Here is a 17,493-nt window from a genome sequence, read left to right as displayed (position 1 = left end):
CCAGCAATACTGTAATACTACAGCTGTAATTACTGTACTTTCAACATATCCATTCAGAGTAACCCTTTAAAAACATCTACCCATTCACTAATCAATCAGAGTAACCCTTTAAAAACATCTACCCATTCACTAATCAATCAATCAGAGTAACCCTTTAAAAACATCTACCCATTCACCAATCAATCAATCAATCAATCAATCAATCATTTTCACACCTAGAATCCTGTCATCAGATTAATCACCATAAAAGATATTTTCTATAAAATGATGTGCCTACTGTACCTGCATCAGTAGGCTCGGTCATGGTTATCCCACTGTCTTCTATTCACAGCTAGAAGAGTGAGGTCCTGTGGTGCTTATTCCTTTTTATTTCTATCCCCTCTCACTGTTATTCAAAGCTCTCTTGGCACTCAAGTCACCCACACCCACCAGTGAGCAAGGAACGGAGAGCAAGAGAGAGGGAGGAGAGGCAGTCACTTGAAACTCTTTAAGACTAGAGGGAAATGAAGCACTGGGAGTGACTTGAGGGTGTGAGAAGGTACGAGAGACAAGAGAGGGAAGTGGTGCCGAAAGAGGTTTTATCCTTTTAACGATGAGATTGATGGACTGATGGACTGACTAAACCTGTTGAGCTGCTCTCACGTTTGAGACCGAACTACTGTGTGCCATGAGATGACCAGAATCTAACCGCATCTCTGACACTTTATTAACACCACATACCTGTACCCCAAAACGTAGAAGTTGTCGCCTCTCAAAACCGGATTAAGGCCAGATCAGGATCAAGTATAGTATTCACAAATAGTTGTTTTATTTTGACTTCATACTGCACTTGACTCACAGTAGATGCAGATGGGTGCTGCCAGCTATTACAATCAACCCCAGGAAGTTTATGTAATCACATTACCAGTTATCTGAAAATGTCTAAATTTCCCTGGTAGTAAACTCACCCGACTTGGGGCTCCAAGTTGGTTAAAACAACTTTTGAGCATTCTTTGCAGCTGTTATTTGACCCAGCCAGGTCTAGTCAGAATTGATGATCATTGCATAAGCATAACTCGCAGTATGAAAGTATAAATCAAGTTCATCACTGTTTTTAATAACATCCTCCTGTATAATATTAATCTAATATTAAAAATGATCACATCAAATCCAAATTTGAAAGAATTGTATGCTTCTGCACAGCATGTTGTGCCAACATTCAGCTGGCCCGAGCCAGGCTGCATAGTGACTCATTCTAAGGTTACCTCAAACAGCAGTGTCTGGCTCCATATTCAGTGACATCTTGTGGTGAAAATGCATGTGCGGGGAATGTCTTCATTACTGCTCGTCACTCCCACCACCCACCACCCCTCAGCAAAGGAGAAATGTGCATGTCTCAACAGCCAGAGACTCTGTGGAGACAACTTAGACAAGTGCTCTACTGATCAGATCTGGTGTAAATCTGTGAATGTTCCATGAGGACATGCCCCCCACACGAGACCACCAAAGGATAGAGTTTCAGCTGAGGTGACGGAAATTGCTGTGGACAATGATAGAGCCAGAGGTGGATTAAAAGGTGGCGTTACGAATCAGAGCTTCTAGATAACATGCGTAGGCTGAAGGCATCCCTAATTTCCATTTCACACTCTCATGCCACCCCAATACTGAACTGCTCTCCTGCTAATTGTGGAAATTCTTCTTTTTTTATTTTTTTTTAATAATTTTTATCCCACGATTTTGCAACCCATTTCTTTTTCACCCAGTGTCAATTAGCTAATGTAATCCTGGGCCAAGCTGCTTCTTTTCACCTGACAGGGAGGAGTTTCCCCGGCCGGACGTAGCGCGAGGAAGGAACACGTTATTCTGACCAGTTCCTTTCCCCTCTATCAGGCGCCCCGGCTGGCTAGGGGGATCTAGTTTAGAGAACATGATTACTGCAAGTTTTTTGTGAGGTTACCTACTAACTACCCTAGGGGACACGGGGAGAACATGCAAACTCCACACAGAAAGGCCCTTTCGCTAACCCCCGCTTTGCACTGATGACGCGGAGGAGAGTACATGCTCCCAGCGCCCACAGCGTCCCCAGCGGGAATCGAACCCAGGACCTTCTAGTTGTGAGGCGACAACACTACCGGCTGTGCCACCGTGCCCGTTTTGGGGAAATTCTTAAGATTGAGACTGATGTCAAGAGTGTGTAAGGGCCGAGGTAAAATAGAATGTGCACGGCCTTTCAAAGAAAAGATTACTGGATTTCACTGTAATTGAAATAGGCCTACTATAATTATTTACTTTTTGAGTGGTGCAAACCACTCCAACAACCAGCTTTGTCTGTATGTTTGTGTACCTGTGTACGTGTCCGTGTACCTGTGTACGTATCCGTGCACAGGTGAGCATGGTTACCATGGTCACTGACATTACGTCAGACCACAGCTGATCAGGCTATATAAGACCTTGCACCACTCAGTTCACACGGGTGTGATTTTTTTTAAATGAAAGCATGGCTGATGTTGTTGACACATGGGCTCCTTGCTGCACATTCATGTAGTCTGTAGAGTTTTTGATGGAATAATGTAAATAAACAAACAAAAAAACAACAAATATCCCATGTACCACTTTAAATGCAAATTAGTCACCATTATTGAATTATCTATTTTTACTATAAAACAGCCAAATGTTGCACTTAACTGAACAAATACGTATACCTGTTCTTAAAGTGATGACATGTAACTGTGGCATTCTGGTGTGCAAATTCGTCCTGCCATGCCATTACAATAGTATAATCGTATTCTTACCAAATATTACACTGTAAAGCCAACTTTTTTTGCCATCTGCACAATATTCTTAACAATATCTTTCTTCACCTGATGTGTTCATAAAACCAACTACTCTGGGAAACTTTGTGGGAGCCAAGACCTGGTGTGAATACTGAATACAGTTCAGTCAGACAACTCACGAATAGATTTAACCAATATTTATTAAGAATGAGAATACAAGTGTGCATATGATATTTATCTTGGCGTTCGGCTCTGCTGCATTTTCTCCCTGCTCGGCACGATTAAACACCATTATCATAAAACATAAAGAGCAGGGAGATAGATATACAATAAAAAACCCCATGGGGAACACAAATGACAGAGACCACCGGTGGTGCTGGGGTGGTGGAGGGAGCAAACCTCACATAACAACCAGGAACGATATGCAGAGGAAGGCAGGAAGAGCATGCAGTCTAGTGATTTTATGTAGCCCGCCCAATTGGTCAGCTGACTGCCACATCAGCGAATGACGTGTGGGTCTTGCACACACTTATACACCCACATAGTAATGCAGCATATTAACCCCTTGAGTATGTGTATGCGCCCTTGAGCACGGCATGAAACCCCTCGAGTATATCTGACTGAACTAACTCCGCAAGCTACATATCATTTACTGGAAAGATATAAACAGCCAATATGAGTTTGTGTGATTCGATGGTACCATCATAGCTGAGGAGTCAGGACACCAACCTACTTCATCATTGTGTGGGGAACAAGAAACGGTAACCGCCTAGCTCTGGTCCATAGCCTAATGCACTTTGCTGCCGTTGCATTTAGGCTATGGAACTGTTCTCTTCCTGCCGTCTCATGAAATGAGACGTATAAACACGTATAAAATTTACTTTTTGTCCAGAAAGGATTTTTTTTCACTGGTAGGAAAAATCTTGTCTATGAGGTTTTCTCTTCGCAATATAGGTAGAGGGTGCAGTGGAGTAACTACAAAAAACAATCCTTTTCTGGCCAAAAAGTACATTTTATACATGTGGTGGGGGGCTTAGAGTGCGTCCACTAAGGCTTTCTAGTTACACAAGCCGCCTTTGTATTGGTGAGTATAGGTAAAACGTTCTTAATATTTTCGCTAGAGGCTGGTCTGCATTTCATGCGACGGCGGGATGAGAACAGTCCCATGGCCTAAATGCAACGGCAGCAAAGTGCAGGCTATGGACCAGAGCTAGTAACCGCCTAGCAGCCCAAACTCTATGCGAGGACCGCATAGCGGGCCTAGCGGCAAATTATTATGTTTATACAGTGAAATAAAATCTATGGTAGGCTATACTCAGCAGTTATAGCGCTCAACATTTTTTGCTTTATAGACCAGTGGTTCTCCACCTGTGGGTCGGGGCCCCCCCTGCAGAAAGGCCCCGCTCTACAGAAACAGCACAGAAGCACATCAGAAAAGCATAGTTTTCCCTGTTCTCCCCCTATGGTTCTCCCCTCTACAACCACCTCCAGGCTGATCAGTGAAATGCCTGATTTATACTTGCGTGCCAGTGTCATACACGAAAATAGCCAATCTACAAGCTCAGAAGCTGTCAAATATTTAACTAATGATCTTAACATAATATAGCCCAGTCGTCAGTATTTTATTTCATGCCCCCCCCCCCCATTTTAGAAAGCAAAAAATAAACACATCTGTTTGAATTCTTTGTTTATTTTACCCATCAATATTATATGTATGTTCTACCGTATAGGTTTCTCTCTGCACAGTAACATTTGACTGAACTTTAACTGGTTTACATTTTATCGTTGGTGTGTCATTTACAGCCCGTCCACACGAATGAATCTTTCCATTTAGCACGCCAGATCAAAATGTAGACAAAGTGATTTATAGCAAAGTGATATTAGTGATGACTTAATTTGACTCCCTGAATACATTTGTTTATAATGTAACATGAACTTCTCCTCCACTCGTGTGTTTTGCCTGGGGGTGAATGGTGGCAACAGCTGCAATGGAACTCATCTCCAGCTGAAGTCTGTTTCTCTGTCTTTATGAAATATTTTTAAACATATTATTAAATGTAAAATATATGGTAGGCCAAGGTACCATAGGCCTACATATTACATTCCCCCCTGTGGACCACTTGAGGAAGAAGTGCACTATAGTAGGGCTACTATAATTTAAAGTGACAAAGTATAAAGGAAAGGCAATGGGCCTCATGCGCCAATAAGTTCCTAACTTTTCCTCTTACATTTCTTCCTAAGTGAATTCCTAAGAGAAGTCCAGTCAGATTCATGAAACGTTCTTAAGTAGGCAGAATTGTTCGTAAGCATGTTCTTATGATGATGAATCCAAATCCTCGTAACTTGAAGGGGTGTGCCAGTTCATTCAAATGATCATAGGTAGACGCCCCACATATCCTAATTAACATCCTAATTACCATAGGGAACCGCCCCACCAATCCCATATAAGGCATTGGGAATTCACTTTCCTACCTGTGTTCACCCAGGTGGGTGTGGTTTTGCATGACTCCATGGCCTTGCCTGCAGTCACACCTGTGTGTGATTGCAGCACACAGAAATCACAGGACCTCACACATAGAAATAAAGTTGAGTGAAGTCAAGAATACCTAAACTAAAGTCTAAATATGGTGGAACACCAGACTCCAGTAATACTGTGGAGGTACTGAAGTGAACAGAAAATTTCAATATTTCAATATTTCAATATTTTCAATAATCATGAATGTATTTCATTATTTATCTCACAATAGTCAACTTGGGGGGGGGGGGGGGGGGGGGGGGGGGGGGATGATGGTGGGTGCATGGGGTGGGGGTTATGTGGTGGGTATGGTGCGTTGGGTTGGGTTGTAAACTCTAAACCAGTGGTTCTCAAACATTTTCATGTCAAGGACCCCCAAATTGACATGCATTCTGCAGACCCCCATATGAAAATATTTTCTGCTAGGGAAATGTTTTGAAGATTTATCAAAATGTTTCGAAAATAGCCGATCTACAAGCTCAAAATGGGCAGTAATGGGACGCGTTTGTGAGCTTGTAGATTGGCTATTTTCAAAGTATAAAATGGGATTAAAGTGGTAAATGTTCCATATTTTGCTGTGGACTGCCTGGAACTTCCTCAAGGACCCCTTGAGGTCCTCAGACCAAACTTTGAGCATCATGCAGATGGCGCTGTTTTTCCTTTATGTTTTCAGATTGCACTTAAGAACGAAAAAGGCACCCTAAGAGTGCTCCACAGTGTGCGTAGATTCTGTTCTTACCTACGAACAAATCACAGCTAAGAAAAGATTGAGGGATCCCAAAACCTTCTTAAAAACTTCCTAAGTGGGTCTAAGAACAAATTTTCTCTTAAGAACTTCTTAAGAACGGTTGGCGCATGAGGCCCAATGGGGTTAACCTACAGTTGGGTGCCATCGATATTGGGCCTCATGCGCCAACCGTTCTTAAGAAGTTCTTAAGAGGAAATTTGTTCTTAGACCCACTTAGGAAGTTTTTAAGAAGGTTTTGGGATCCCTCAATCTTTTCTTAGCTGTGATTTGTTCGTAGGTAAGAACAGAATCTACGCACACTGTGGAGCACTCTTAGGGTGCCTTTTTCGTTCTTAAGTGCAATCTGAAAACATAAAGGGAAAACAGCGCCATCTGCATGATGCTCAAAGTTTGGTCTGAGGACCTCAAGGGGTCCTTGAGGAAGTTCCAGGCAGTCCACAGCAAAATATGGAATATTTTACCACTTTAATCCCATTTTATACTTTGAAAATAGCCAATCTACAAGCTCACAAACGCGTCCCATTACTGCCCATTTTGAGCTTGTAGATCGGCTATTTTCAAAACATTTTGATAAATCTTCAAAACATTACCCTAGCAGAAAATATTTTCATATGGGGGTCTGCAGAATGCATGTCAATTTGGGGGTCCTTGACATGAAAATGTTTGAGAAACACTGGTGTAGAGTTCACAACCCAACCCAAACAAACGCACCATACCCACCACATAACCCCCCCCCCCCCCCCCCCCCATCACCCCCCCCCCCCCCCCCAGTTGACTATTGTGAGATAAATAATAAAATACATTCATGAATATTGAAAATATTGAAATATTGAAAATGTGAAAATTTCTGTTCACTTCAGTACCTCCACAGTATTATTGATTTTTAATGTTTGGAGTCTGTTGTTCCACCATATTTAGACTTTAGTTTAGGTATTCTTGACATCAACTTTATTTCTATGTGTGAGGTCCTGTGAGCTGCAATCACACACAGGTGTGACTGCAGGCAAGGCCATGGAGTCATGCAAAACTACACCCACCTGGGTGAACACAGGTAGGAAAGTGAATTCCCAATACCTTATATGGGATTGGTGGGGCGGTTCCCTATGTTAATTAGGATGCTAATTAGGATATGTGGGGCGTCTACCTATGATAATTTGAATGAACTGGCACACCCCTTCAAGTTACGAGGATTTGGATTCATCATCATAAGAACATGCTTACGAACAATTCTGCCTACTTAAGAACGTTTCATGAATCTGACTGGACTTCTCTTAGGAATTCACTTAGGAAGAAATGTAAGAGGAAAGGTTAGGAACTTATTGGCGCATGAGGCCCATTGTCCCTTATCATTTGACCCATTTAGGCCTGACCTCAAAATTTAAAAAAATCCTTCTAAATCCTCCAGTTTTCTGAAATAAATATTTTCACGATTTTTCAAAAATAGCAGACCTACAAGCTCGTAGCGCGCCACTCGGGCGCGCCACTCGGTGGTTAACTGTCCTTTTGCGCAGATCACGCAAACCTCAGCAAAAAGAAACGGACAATATCGATGGCCTCCAACTGTATTCTGCCAAGATATATATCTAAAGAGCTGGAGTTTTCAATGGGCTAAATCGTGGTGCAAAGCATTCAGTCTGATATAGGAACCGACTGCAGAGTTAGGTTACTCTTGCAATATGATTGATGAAATATTGATTTTGATTGGCACTTTGCCAGTTGCATCCACATTATAATTCATGAAAGTCCTTATAAATATGTATTTGATTACAAAACACTACTGCTATTCTCTGAGTCCTTTCCTATAATGAAACACATGGGAATCTTGTCTTACTATATAGCACCATCTTGTGGAAAAGACTTACAGTACATGTACAGTACCGTGTGTGTGTGTGTGTGTGTGTGTGTGTGTGTGTGTGTGTGTTTGCGTGCATGCGTGTGTGCGTGCGTGCGTGCGTGCGTGCGTTCAAAGGCACTTTGAATTGCCTTTGTATATGCATTGTGCTATACCAAAACAATACGCCCCAAGAGGCCCTGGTATACAACTGATTTTAGAACAGCTAAGGGGCGTTGTTAGCTGTTACCCTTTGCTGTTCTAAACGTCACTGTAAATATACTGTAGATCTAGATGTGCAGGCAGTGCAGTCGCACTGGGGCCTGTGGGGCCTGTGGTATGGATGGGTCCTCGAGAGTACTTCTGTGTTAATGGCGATGCGATGCGAGAGTGCGAACTACTGAGCACCAACTTGAATCGCTGCCCTCCACCCCCTCCTGTCTAGCATCAGGGTCTTGAGCTCTGCGGTGTTGTTGCTCCACTGTCGCGTGTCTACGTAGGACGTAGGTGGTGCACCTCTTTCCTTTCCTATATGTGTCCTGGGTTGGCTCCCACTGTGTCCGTTTGCTTGACACCACTTCCAGGTGCATGACACATTGCCCATGCAGCCAGCCTCATCCTTCTTTGTTTGACCTTGTCTGTGACCCATGACAGGTCCCTGTAGAGGTCTACATTTCTGATGTGGTCTGCCCATGTGACACTAGTGCCATTTGTAGCATTCGTGTGTAAACAGGGCCCTTTCCTGCTGTGCTGTGAGAGTCAATTTCTCCCCATACAGCACTACTGACTCCACTGTGGCTATGAACTCTTGAGGTCGGCTGAGCTCGGCTCCCATGTCAGATGTCCACACTCCTCATCCCATGCAGGGCATTCCAGGCAAGTGCCCTCTGGACCTTCAGATCCTGTTCAGTTGCAGCAATCCAAAGAATAACTCACATTAACCATTTGTTTATTTGTTATTTGTAAGGATCCCCATTAGCTGTGCCCTAAAGTAGCGGTTCTCAACCTTTTCAGGCCGTGACCCCCCAAAATAATCATATTTGAACTGGGGATCCCCACCGTGACAAGCACTTGGAATGAAAGAGTTGAGACATTCCATTTTGTTAGAGGTCTTCTGCCACCCTTAGATCTCCATATATGGAGCTGACCTAAAGACACGCTCCATATATGGCCAGTACATAATTCATTCTATATGTTGATCTGACCCCCCATGCCGTCAGTGCTGTCTGCTGTCACCCAGGCGGATGCGTGCACGCAACCTTGCCCTCAGGGCGTCTTACTGGTAAGTATTAAAAAAAAGGTCCACTGTCATCTGGGGATCCTTCCCAAAGTCATGTGGGGAGCGACCCACGGGTTGGGAACCATTGCCCTAAAGCACAGCTAAGGCTCCACATATATAAAAACAATACATCTTATATACAATTGAAAAGGTGTCCCCAGGAGGTGTCCCCAGGACAGGAACAAAAGGCACCAGCTACTACGTCACTGACACGCTGCAACACGCTGCAACACACACTGCAACAACACACTAACACGTGACACACTTACCCTCCGCGTCGTTGGTTCCCTATCTCCTCATGTCGCGCCGCACGGCCACACTCGACACCAGCCGCGTAAAAACTGTCATCGCACTGCCACTACAGCCGGCTCCCGTCCACACTCGCAAACAACATCAACATCAATAATAAACACAAACACGCCACAAGCACCGACACCCCCGCCTAATTTCTTGCCACGTCTATGAAAACAAGCACAAAAAAAATGCCATTCAACACGCTACTTACACACACTACCACTCGCTTACAATACGCGGACCTGGCAACACTACATTCCCTCTCCCATTGGCTCACAGCCCACCACGTGACCCACACAGGGAGGGAGACGATTGCGTGATGCTTCTATGTACAGGATTCTATAGGTCACCACTTTTGGTGTGACACACACACGGCTTCTGTTTACTAGAAGAAGAACAACTACACAGCGCACACTCTGATTCTAACTTGGACACTTACCATAATGCTAACACGACCGCGTCGACACCTGGCGTGGTACAAGCGGGACAAACCCAGGCGCATATATGGATACCAACAACAACACTACACGCACACGCGCGCGCTGCAACAACAAACAGCTACGTACAGTGTGTGTGTGCGTGCGTGCGTGCGTGCGCGGGGGGGGGGGGGGTTTTGGATCGCCTCGCGATGCAGCTGAAATGGCACACACACACACACACGCCACAAAACGCTAATAATAATAATAATAATACACAATTACACTACACTACACTAATCATAACAACAGCACAGAACAGTACAGTACACATGAGTACAGTACAGAAAGAAAGCTCACATCAGAATATTAATCCATGTAATAATAATAATAATAATAAAACATAATAACACAACACTAATAACTATAATATCAACAGTACAGAGAACAGTACAGTACATCAGAATATTAATCCATGTAATAATAATAATAACAATAAATAAGCACACAACACTAACAACAGTACAGAGAACAGTACAGTACACATGAGTACAGTACAGTACAGTATACTGTTCCTGCGCCTTGCCATGCTCTTTCAATCATCATAATAATAATAAATAACAACACTACACTAATAACAACAATAATATCAACAATACAGCGAACACTACAGTACACATGAGTACAGTACAGTACAGAAAGAAAGCTCACATCAGAATATTAACCAATGTAATAATAATAATAATAATAAATAATAACGCAACACTACTAACTATAATATCAACAGCACAGAGAACAGTACAGTACAGTACAGTACATCTGAATATTAATCCATGTAATAATAATAATAATAAAAAAACACTAATACAACAGTACAGAGAACAGTACAGTACAGTACACATGACTACAGTACAGTACAAAGACTTACAGTACAGTACAGTACAGTACAGTATACTGTTCCTGCGCCTTGCCATGCTCGCTTTCATACGCACATACACAAAACCAAACAGGGCCACTCAGCCAGCTTGGCAACTTTGCGCTTTCCAAGCAAATGCATAAATGAAAACATCATGGGTTGCCATTGCCTTCTTCCCATTTGCGACGCATCGCGTTAGGATGAGCGGGCCGAAGGCCCGCGAAATTCTAGTACTATACATTTAAAAACATACATTTGAAAAACAACACATAAAAAACATACATTACATTACATTACATTACATTACATTACATTACATACATACATAAATTTATGAACACACGTATAAGACTAATTAAAAAGTATTAAAGAATAATCTAGTACATCCTGCAACAAATATTTTATAACCAGTGGTGTAGAGTAGCTAAGTACATTTACTTAAGTATATATTGTACTTAAGTACACCCGATCTACAGTAGTAGATCTGCTATTTCCAAAAGATGTATACATTTTGAACTTGTGAAATGGGACATTCTGCAATATGAGTATTTTGAGGCCGATACTTTTGTACTTTTACTCAAGTACATTTTGAATTCCGGAGTATTTCCGAGTATTTCTACATTACAGTATTGATACTTTTACTTAAGTAAAAAACGTGAGTACTTTTTCCACCAGTGGTTATAACATGTATTATTAAAAATCACACCCATGTCAAGTGAGGGGTGCTGTTATCATCATACATAATCTCATTCTGGCCAATCACAATTTGCGTCCTCACCTTCGTCTTCAATGTTTGTGTTTACACAAACCCTCAAAGCTGGACATAGGAGTGGCTAGCACCCCTAAAAAACTCTTGTTTTTCCTCGAAATAGAAACGCATGTGGTTTCGGAGGCTATTTGAAAAGCACTAAAACCACAGTTACAGCAGTGATGATGTAATGATGTAATGATGATGTCACTGGTAGGCGGGTGTCCACTCCACAGCCCTCCTATGAGAGTAGGATTTTATTTTAGTGAGGACCAATTATATGAAGATAAGATACATAGAAATGGGTGAAGTTTAAACGAATAATTTCATATTTTCTTTGATATGTTTGTCATTATGCAATCAGCATTTATAATGTTTAAAATCTTGAAAGCTGAATTGAATCTTGAATGCATCAATTAACCCAAAATCTGAATGTCAAAGGTCAAGATTGATATGCTGACAAGTCTTCAGTTTTGGCTTTGTGCCAGAATCCTCTGGCATTTACAGTGCATTTACAGTACTTGGCATAGTCCCCCGGGCAATAGAGTTATGTAAATCTTTATCATTTGCATAGCTTTTATAAAACTTTTACCAAATATGGCAACATGAAAGTGAACTGTCCCAATTAAAACAGTTTTGAATACATACAAATAATTACCTGCCCTGGACCTTGATTGCTTGCTCTAACAATTAAGAGTTGCATAACTGCATGGAAAATAGCTATATGCACCAGTAAAATGTAAAAATAATAAAAATACATAGTATTATACAGATTTGTTTTTAAGGGAGACAGATCATGTGCAGTACAGCAGCTATAGTCTATCAGCAATATAGCATCATGAAAACCTTTTATTAAGCAGATAGTGAACTCTAAATCTAGGACCTCTGGTGTGCAACATACAGCAATTATTTTCATAATGTGTTGCAGTAGAGCTGTTACTATGTAGTAGTCCATGATTCCTTCAATTCAGATCTGAGATGTTTAATAAACCTATAACCCATTGCCTCTATGCACAATGTTTTATACATTAACATCTTTCCTTTCTTTTTACAGGTATCCCTACCTACATTATTATACATACAGTATCTCTATGGTAATATCCAGTTGTTGGTAGGTCCTGCATAGAAGTGGGTCTGGTTTTCTGGACCCACTTCCATTAATTTTTCTCATAGAAATTTACAAAAATATTTATATCAATTATTTTAAGCCTAGAAACAAGCCCTCCACTCCAGGATCCTGGTGTGGCGAGTCATGACCATAACACCTTTGAATTGATTCTGTGAAAAAAGAAAAAAGAAAATGAAAAACACTATTAAAGGGTATTTATTAAATGTATAGCTTGTAAAACTGTATAATGCCTATAGCCCTAGATTGGCATATTTCACTCCCATGCCCACAGGTGTTATAAATTACCCACACCAATCACAAGGCACCTGGCAAGTTTGGGTGTACTGTAAGCACACTTGGGCTTCCATGCGCGGCCAAAAGCCGCTTCTAGCAGGCATCTCTTCCTGGTTTTTAGACAGCTGGTGGATGGAAATGAAGCTCCACCCATGCACGTCAGACAGATTCTAAGCGCTTGCCCCCGCGGCATACACTGACACCACATAAGACAGGAACGCCCAACAACGTCACATCCGGTTTTAGCCTGGGGTAAGAATTTTCTATGGCTGCCAATGCAACTTGGTACCAAACAAGCCAGAGTTCCTCTTCATCCACCTCTTCCTGCGACAGCTGCCTTCTCAGGTACGGGCCGCTCTGGCCAACACTAAAATAACAGACTGCCGTGCCCTGGCTGCGGAGGCTGACAAGTTTTTCCTCGCTGGCCAGCAACAATGTGCAGCGGCATGGCAGCCTGCCCTGCCCTCTTCACCACTGCCCCACGCCTCGACAGTCTCTGTTGCAGCGACAGCCCCACGCCAGGGGCGGGACACTGGCTTGTGCTATTACCATGCAAGGTTTGGCCCCAATGCCAAGTGGTGCCGACCACCGTGTTCTTTTGACGCATCGGGAAACGCCAGAGCCGGCGCACGGTAGTGGCCCTGTGTGCTGGCAGTCCTGGCAGGCTACTTTTCATTCAGGATACAAACTCCGGACGGCGGTTCCTGTGTGACTCGGGTGCGCAGAGCAGCATCCTACCGGCTACTGTGGCGGACATGCAGGCCGCCGGACACGGCCCCCCAATGAAAGCTGCTAATGGTATGCCTATCCGCACCTACGGCACCAGGCATGTGTCTCTGAGTTTCGGTGGGCAGAAGTTCACCTGGGACTTTGTGTTGGCGGACGTGTCCTTTCCTCTCATCGGCGCGGATTTCCTGTGCGCTTATGGACTACTGGTGGACGTGAAAAACCGCCGTTTAATCGATGCGGCCACCTACTGTTCGTACGCGTGCACTCTCGGTGGGGCGGATGCTGTCGGACTGTCCAATGTGCTCTCCACCGCAGATGAGTACCTCCGGCTCCTCGTAGGGTTCCCGGTCCTCACACAGCCTACCTTCTCGTCGTCCACGGCAAAGCATGATGTGGAGCATCACATGGCCACTGCTGGTTCTCCGGTCTATGCTCGGGCTCGGCGTCTCGACCCTGCTAAACTTCACATCGCCAAAGCGGAGTTCGAGTCCATGGAGCGCCTCGGCATCATTCGCCGCTCCAGCAGCCCGTGGGCTTCGCCTCTTCATATGGTCTCTAAGCCTGGCGGTGGGTGGCGCCCGTGTGGCGATTACCGCCGCCTTAACGAGGCGACTACGCCGGATCGTTATCCAGTGCCGCACATCCAGGATTTTTCCGCCCACCTGGCTGGGAAGGTCATTTTTTCCAAGGTGGATCTGGTACGTGGGTACCACCAGGTGCCTGTCCACGCGCTGGACATCCCCAAAACGGCTGTGATTACTCCGTTCGGCCTGTTCGAGTTTCTGCGCATGCCGTTCGGACTCAAGAACGCTGCACAGACGTTCCAGCGCCTCATGGACTCAGTGTTGCGGGACCTGCCTTTCCTTTGCGTCTTTCTCGATGACATTTTGATTGCTAGCACCTCCAGGACTGAGCACCTGTCGCACCTCCGGACTGTGTTCGAGCGGCTCAGCACACATGGCCTCATCATCAACCTGGCTAAGTGCCAGTTCGGCCTGGCGACCATTGATTTCCTCGGGCACCGAGTTACGCGTGAGGGAGCTGTTCCCCTCCCATCGAAGGTGGAAGCCGTCGCAGCCTTTCCCAGGCCGCATACTGTCAGATCTCTCCAAGAGTTCATCGGCATGGTAACGTTTTATCACCGTTTCCTGCCCCGGGCGGCCCATGTCATGCGACCCCTGTATGAGGCCCTTAAACGCAAAGCCCCCAAGCATGCTGTGGACTGGTCCCCGGAGAGGGACAGCGCGTTCAGGGTTGCCAAGGACGCTCTTGCTACTGCCACCATGCTAGCCCACCCGTTGCCCGGGGCTCCCATCGCCATCACTACTGATGCTTCGGACTATGCCGTCGGTGGAGTGCACGAGCAGTGGGTCGACGGTGCCTGTCAGCCCCTCGCCTTCTTCAGTCGCCAGCTGCGTCCCAACGAGCGCAAGTACAGCACTTTCGATCGGGAGCTCCTGGGCCTCTACCTTGGCTGTCCGTCACTTCCGGTTTCTGCTGGAGGCTCGCTCCTTCACAGCGTTTGTGGACCACAGACCGTTGACTTTTGCCATGGCAAAGGTGGCCGAACCATGGTCTGCATGCCAACAGCGTCACCTCTCCTACATCTCGGAATTTACAACAGACATACGTCATGTCGCCGGCAAGACCAACCTCGTTGCTGATTGCCTGTCCCGAGCCGTCGTTGGGGCCGTTCATCTGGGCATCGACTATGCCCGCATGGCTGCGGATCAGGCTGTGCAGGCTTACAGGACGGCGATCACAGGGCTTCAGTTGCAGGATGTGGCCTTCGCCGGTGCCACACTCCTGTGCGACATCTCGCTGGGCCAGCCTAGGCCTGTCGTGCCCGGTGGGTGGCGTCGGCGTGTTTTTGATGCTGTCCATGGGCTTTCCCACCCGGGCAGGAAACCATCCCAAAAACTGGTTGCAGCCAAGTTCGTCTGGCATGGCCTCAAAAAGGATGTCCGGGACTGGGTGACCACCTGCGTGGCGTGCCAACGATCTAAAGTGCACCGTCACACTAAGGCCCCCCTGGCACAGTTCCTGGTGCCAGAACGGCGCTTTGACCACATCAACGTGGACCTGGTGGGTCCTCTGCCTCCTTCCCATGGCTTCACCCACCTTCTTACCATGTTGGACAGGACAACCCGCTGGCCGGAGGCCGTTCCGCTGTCTTCAACGACGACTGCTGAGGTGGCCCGGGTGTTTATCGGGACCTGGGTTGCTCGTTTCGGCGCCCCGTCTGACCTGTCCAGTGACCGTGGTTCCCAGTTCACGTCTGAGCTGTGGACTGCTGTTTCTGAGGGCCTGGGCATAAAGCTCCACCGCACCACTGCATACCACCCGCAGGGCAACGGCATGTGCGAACGTTTTCATCGTGCTATGAAAGCTGCTCTGAGGGCCACCCTCACGGACAATGCCTGGATCGACAAGCTCCCGTGGGATATGCTGGGCATCAGGACAGCTCCCAAGGAGGATCTCCTGTCCTCATCTGCCGAGTTGGTTTACGGCCAGCCACTGCGGGTCCCGGGGGATTTCGTCCCTTCAGCCACGACTCCCTGGTCAGCTCCTCGTCAACGTTCCTTGCTTCTGGATCAGTCTCACGTTCCTGCCTCCCTGCAGTCAGCGGAGTACGTTTTCGTTCGACATGATGCTCACCGCGGACCCCTGAGGCCCCCTTACGATGGCCCTTTCCGGGTCCTGACAGCTGGGGACAAGACCTTTGTCGTTGAGGTTGGCAGCAGGTCAGAACTAATTTCTGTAGATCGTCTTAACCCGGCCCACCTGGATTTGGATCGGCCCCTTGGACTGGCACAGCCTCCACGGCGGGGACGCCCTCCCGCCCCTTCCCTTCCCCCCCCTCCCCGCGACAGGCCAGGCTTGGCCTCCCAGCCCCCCTCACGCGCCCCACACCTCCACACGCCGGCTACTGCGCCCGTCCGGCGGAGCCGTGGAGGTCGGGCCATTCGCCCCCCTCTTCGTTTACAGTGACTTTCTTTTTCTGTTCTATGGTGAATTCTGGGGGGGCCTGTGTAGTGACTTTCTAGGGACATAATTCACCCTAAGAGAGTGGGCGGGGATTTCGGGGAAAACAAGGAAGTTGGGGTGTGCGTGTTGTGTTGTCAGTATGCTTGCAGTGTGTGAAATAAACAGACGTGCCGTTCCGCACATTCTGATTCAAAAATAGAAATAGCCATTCGTCTTACTTGCTATTCCTACAAGGCGCTGATTACGCGCAGTGGTGTCAGTGTATTCAGCGCGTGGGTGGAGCTTCATTTCCATCCACCAGCTGTCTAAAAATGCTTTTGGCATCTTGGTGACGCTAAGTGTTTTTAATACGGCCTCCTGCACGACCCAAAGAGATTCTATCCTTATGCACACCGCTGCCATCTTAACCAGCAAGGTGCAACTAGGTGCAATTTCCCATTGACAGCCCATCCATCCAAACAGAAAAGTCCTATCTGATTCTAATTGTATTAAACAATGTCAAACTAACCAACATTGCAGTACGAAAAGCTTGAATTATCCTCTTTCTATCTGCAAAGTGTTTGTTTCATAAAAATCCACTGTATATGTTATGAGCAACTTCCTGTCAAGAAAATCCTTGCAGATGATTATTTATCATCAGAGTTTGGAAGCGCTCGTTATCAGTAGGCTAAAGCAACCTCCTGCTGCCTCCTGCATTAGCCTATGTGCAAATTCAAAACAGGTGGTAATAATGCATGGGCCGTAATTGAGTGATATTCAACGAACTTCCAAATTCCAACACTTAGGAAAAAAAATCACCTGCAAGGAATTTCTTGTCTAAATGTCTACAGTGGATAATGTTTGTTTTTAGTTCAATGTTTGTTTTAAAAACGCA

At 45.6% G+C, this 17,493-nt stretch overlaps 1 protein-coding gene across 3 annotated transcripts in view; it reads right to left on the bottom strand.

The window, feature by feature from the left end:
- LOC306915953 (myosin-binding protein C, fast-type-like) overlaps positions 1-434 on the bottom strand; it is a 50,115-nt gene extending 49,681 nt beyond the window's left edge. For 2 of the 3 annotated variants that reach the window (XM_079493641.1, XM_079493644.1), the window contains exon 1: positions 283-433. In XM_079493641.1, coding sequence (XP_079349767.1) covers positions 283-304 — 22 coding nt within the window. In that variant the 5' untranslated portion in view covers positions 305-433. Of the gene's footprint in view, positions 1-282 lie in introns of all 3 variants that reach the window. The other variant, XM_079493640.1, reaches the window with a different exon arrangement.
- Positions 435-17,493: the final 17,059 nt, after the last annotated feature.

The sequence above is a fragment of the Electrona antarctica genome (assembly GCF_951216825.1).
Source record: "Electrona antarctica genome assembly, chromosome: 22".
NCBI classification, from domain to species: Eukaryota; Metazoa; Chordata; class Actinopteri; order Myctophiformes; family Myctophidae; genus Electrona; species Electrona antarctica.
The sequence above is the reverse complement of the archived record's forward strand: the minus strand, read 5'-3'. Positions and strand labels throughout refer to the sequence as shown.